Source organism: Phoca vitulina, unplaced genomic scaffold (assembly GCF_004348235.1).
Source record: "Phoca vitulina isolate PV1807 unplaced genomic scaffold, GSC_HSeal_1.0 scaffold2459, whole genome shotgun sequence".
NCBI classification, from domain to species: Eukaryota; Metazoa; Chordata; class Mammalia; order Carnivora; family Phocidae; genus Phoca; species Phoca vitulina.
Window position 1 is genome coordinate 1 of NW_022592145.1, and position 4,162 is coordinate 4,162.

At 59.2% G+C, this 4,162-nt stretch overlaps 1 protein-coding gene across 2 annotated transcripts; it reads right to left on the minus strand.

Moving 5' to 3' along the window:
* Positions 1-440: 440 nt before the first annotated feature.
* LOC116629719 (zinc finger protein 501-like) lies at positions 441-4,113 on the minus strand. 2 transcript variants are annotated; one of them, XM_032399955.1, is made up of 3 exons: positions 3,650-4,113; positions 3,336-3,449; positions 441-2,701 (listed from the first exon to the last, which is right to left on the minus strand). In XM_032399955.1, the coding sequence occupies exons 1-3, from the start codon at positions 3,843-3,845 to the stop codon at positions 1,488-1,490; spliced, it is 1,524 nt and encodes a 507-aa protein (XP_032255846.1). In that variant the 5' UTR covers positions 3,846-4,113; the 3' UTR covers positions 441-1,487. The 2 variants fall into 2 exon arrangements, with proteins under 2 accessions (XP_032255846.1, XP_032255847.1); XM_032399956.1 differs by lacking the exon at positions 3,336-3,449.
* Positions 4,114-4,162: the final 49 nt, after the last annotated feature.

The following is a 4,162-nucleotide window of genomic DNA, read 5'->3' on the forward strand; positions in this document are numbered from 1 at the left end:
AAACCCTTCGCCCTCAAGGATAATGGCAGCACCCGGCTTCACGCCCTTCTCCCTCCCGTGCACGGCCATTGGGTGGCGCGGGGCCGGAAGCCAGGAGCCGCGTTCTGATTGGGTCTCGGCGAACCACTCGGTTGCCGGGAAGCGGGCGGCCGCGTGCGAGCCGGCCTTCCTCCCGGAGCCCCGGCGAACCTCGGGCGCTCCCCGGCCGAGCACCTGCTCCGTGCCCCGCGCCGTGCCGGGCAGCGCGTGCGAAGGGACGGGGCGGCGCAGCCCGGCTGCCCGAGGGCCCACAGCAGCGCTCCTCCTCCCGGGCCCGCTCGGCCCCGGTCTCGCCAGAGCCCCGCCTGCGTCGCTGCGGGGGCTCCCTGCCGCCTTCGCGCTCAGACTCGAACGACGCTCCCGCTTGCACTGAGCGCCAACTTGGGTTGAGCACAGCGCTGGGAGCTGGGTCAGGAGCCGGGACCTAAACAAAGTGTGCCCGGCCATGGAGGTTCCATGGCGCTCCACAGCCTTCCAGATTCTCAGGTCTCCGCTGGGTTGGACCCAAGGTTCAGTCGCTGAGCACCTGCAGCTCTGCGTGTCTGGTGACGATTAAACGTGGCATCTCCAGACATCATGCGGGGGACTGGAATGAGGAATGAACTCTAAGGGTGCACGCTCTCAGCGGTGCTTACAACCTGGTGAGACAGAGACCTAATACATAAGCAAAGGTCTGGGTGGGTGCCTAAGCCATAGTGACACACTGCAGGGAATTATGAGACAGTCTCTCATCTCTGAATTGAGCACAGGAAAAGATAAGCATTGTGAATCACTTAAGGAAAAAATAAGGCAATAATAGTTTCTAACTTGCTAAGACATGTAAAAGAGCTAGAAAATTCACATTAAAAGCTGTTGTTTTCAGCAGGGGTGATTAGTTAAGGCTGTCCTCAATATTCAAGAAACTACTGTAACGTGCAAAGCTTGGAAGGATATACACAAGTGAGAAATATTGTACTAGACAGTTTTGACTGAATATATATTATTTAATCCTACAACCACCTCGGGGGCAGTATTAATGTACTCATTTTATAGTCAGATGTTGATGACGCAAGGGATGAGCCAAGATTGAACATGGGATAAACTGGTTCAAAGCCTATGATCCTCCTCTTACATTACGGCTCCTGGTCCAAGGAGGTTTGTTCTCCTGAGATCTAGAGTCAGGGGAAACCGGAGCTGAAAGGTCAGAGGTCAGCAGTCCGGGCTGGGAGCAGACTGAAGGAGTCTCATGCTTTTCCTGACAGGTTCTTCACTCCGGATGTCCTGCCTCTCAGCTCCCAGGTCTCTCATAGATTCCAGATGTGGCTCAGCCCCCACCATCTCCATTTCGCCTGATTCCCTTTTTCTCCCCTCTCTTATCCCTTGCCCTCTGTGCACCTCCTTTCCAACCCTTGATGAGGGAGAACCTTAAAACATTTGTTCCTTCCCACTGCTTTACTCAGACACTCGCACTACTGGAACATATCGGGAAAATGTCGGAAGTGTACGGATGGTTCCTGACCCTCAGGGACACAAGCCTGGGCTGGGGGTGGTAACAGAGGTCTGTCACCCCTCTGACTTGTCCCGCCTGCACGATGGATCCATCGGTGGGCTTCCAGGGCACTCTTTCGTTTAAAGGTTTTCCCACACTGAGAACAAGGGAAGGGCCTCTCAACAGAATGCATGCGTCTGTGGCTGTTGAGGATGCAGGAAGAGGTAAACTGGTGCCCACACTCGGGGCAGGAGTAGGGCTTCTCCCCTGTATGTGTGCGTCTGTGGATAGCCAGCGAGCCGCTTTGCCGGAAGCAGCGGCCACAGTCGGGGCATGCATAGGGCTTCTCCCCTGTGTGAATGAGCTGATGCTGGAGCAGGTTATTTTGCTGGGCAAAGCGGGCACTGCAGTGGGGACAAGGGTAGGGGCGCTCACCAGAGTGGACCCGTTGGTGATTGGTCAGGAGGGAGGGGTAGGCAAAGCCCCGACCACAGTCAGAACAGATATGGGGCTTCTTCCTAGTGTGGGTGCGCTGGTGGATAGCCAAGAGGGAAGGGTGTGTAAAGTGGCGTCCACACTCGGCGCACACGTACGGCTTCTCCCCACCGTGTCTGTGTCTATGGATGGCCAGCGCCCCAGTCTGGCGGAAGCAGCGGCCGCAGTCTGGACATGAATACGGCTTGTCCCCTGTATGAAGCAGCTGGTGCTGGACGAGGTGAGCCCTCTGGGAGAACTGAACCCCACAAGGTCCACAGACATATGGACGGTCTCCAGAGTGGATTCGCCGATGCCTGACCAGCATGGAGGGGTAGGCAAAGAGCCTCCCACAGTCTGGGCAGGAGAAGGGCTTCTCCCCTGTATGTATGCGCATATGGACCGCCAGGTTGCCCCTTTGGCGGAAGCAACGTCCACACTGGCCACAGGGAAAGGGCCGCTCCCCCGAGTGGACCCGCTGGTGGCTGGCTAGGAGGGAGGGGTAGCTGAAAGAACGGTTGCATTCCAGGCAGGGGTAGGGCCTCTTGGGAGTCTGGGTGCACGGCTGCCCCGTGTGTGCGGACAGCTGAGGCAATGGATGGCTAAAGTCCCTGAAACCAGGAACCAGCCTGGCCTCCACCGGTGGCGCGTTCCTCACTGGGGCATCCTCAAGCTCCTCGGCCCCGATTTTGCTGCTGGGTTCGTTCTTTTTCTTGCTTTCTAAAGAGACAAGAGAATTGAAACAGAATTGTTGAGTGCTTGTACGATCATGCCTGTGTTTTCCCTCTGTTCTAGACCCTGTTACGGAGCCCCCCAGGCTCATCTCAGGCAGCAGCTCCCCATTCCATGGCCGCCAGGCCCTTTTGTCCCCCCTCATGTAGGGCTTGGAAAACGGCAGTTTGTCACAAGGTGAGGGATCCTACTGCCTGTTGGAAACAAGCAATCACCTGTGTTAAAGGCCCTAAATGCGGGCATTTCAGCAGGGACGGAGATTTCTCCAGGCACTGGAATGGACTGCGGGTCAGTGTATATAAAACCACAGTCACCACCCGCGCCAAAATTACCGGGGTCACTAAGTGAACGTCTGGCCCCTTTCTGAGGCATGCAGACACTCTGGGAACATGAGAGAGCAAGGCTCAGTAAATTTCTAACCCGAACTTCTCCTCCCCCAAACTCGCTGTCCTTGACCCAAGGTCTGAGAAAGGGAACTTTTGGAAGAGAAGGCTCAGAGGATTCCCACCAACTGGGCTCTGTAAGAGAGGCTGTGTGTGGGAAGGAGGCTGCGGGAAGGAAGGGCCTGCCCTGGCTCGCTCCCATGAGAGCCTGCAGTCCGGCTCAGCCCCACCTTCCTCACCTAGCCCAGATCCTGGGTGCCTGGCCCCCTCCTCGGGATCCTCGGCCTCCGGGCTCCACACCTCCTTCTTTCTCTCCAGCCAGGAGATGAGGGCCGGTTTGGGGCCTGCGAATCCTAAGGGAGGAGAGGCCGACAGCGGACAGGGTAAGAGGATGGAGCCTGGACAGGGCGCTTCCTCCGCAGGGGTGAGTACAGCCTTCTGAACCCGAGCGGAGAAGACCCTCCCCAACAACAGACACTCGGGCGCGTTCGGACCCGAAATCTAAAAATCTCCGTGTCACAAAAAGAGAAAGAAGAGGTGGGCCGGGCCTCACCGAGGGCGCCCAGGTGGCCGTAGGTCTCCCGCATCACGTCCCGGTACAGGGCCCTCTGCGCGGGCCGCAGACAGCCCCACTCCTCGGGGGAGAAGTACACGGCCACGTCCGCGAAGCTCACGGCGCCCGGCCTCCCTCGCCCCGACTGGGTCTCCCCCTGCCCGCCGGCGAGGCGCGGGGCCCGGGGCGGCGCCATGGGTCCAGAACCGCCCCCACCCCCACCCCACCCCCGCGGTTCGCCGGCGGGTCCGGGGTTCTAGACGCGGCGGGGCCGAACCCGGCCGCTGCTCGGGTTCAGAGGGCCTCCCAGGAGGCCCGAAGGGCACCGGGACCAGCCTCTCGTGGGGCCAGTGCAAACCCCTCCGGAGTTATTCTTACGGGTCCTGCAAGGACCTGGGTTAGAGCACCGGAGGATGCCTGCTGCCACGGTGGAAGCACCGGAGACGCTCGGCCGCACCGGGGCTGGAAACCCTTCGCCCTCAAGGATAATGGCAGCACCCGGCTTCACGCCCT

Coding starts and splice junctions, on each gene's coding strand:
- LOC116629719 (XM_032399955.1), bottom strand. CDS start 3,845: ATGGCGCCGCCCCGGGCCCCGCGCCTCGCCGGCGGGCAGGGGGAGACC. Junction 3,450..3,649: donor CGGCCACCTGGGCGCCCTCG/GTGAGGCCCGGC, acceptor CTCCTCCCTTAG/GATTCGCAGGCCCCAAACCG. Junction 2,702..3,335: donor GCACCCAGGATCTGGGCTAG/GTGAGGAAGGTG, acceptor TTGTCTCTTTAG/AAAGCAAGAAAAAGAACGAA.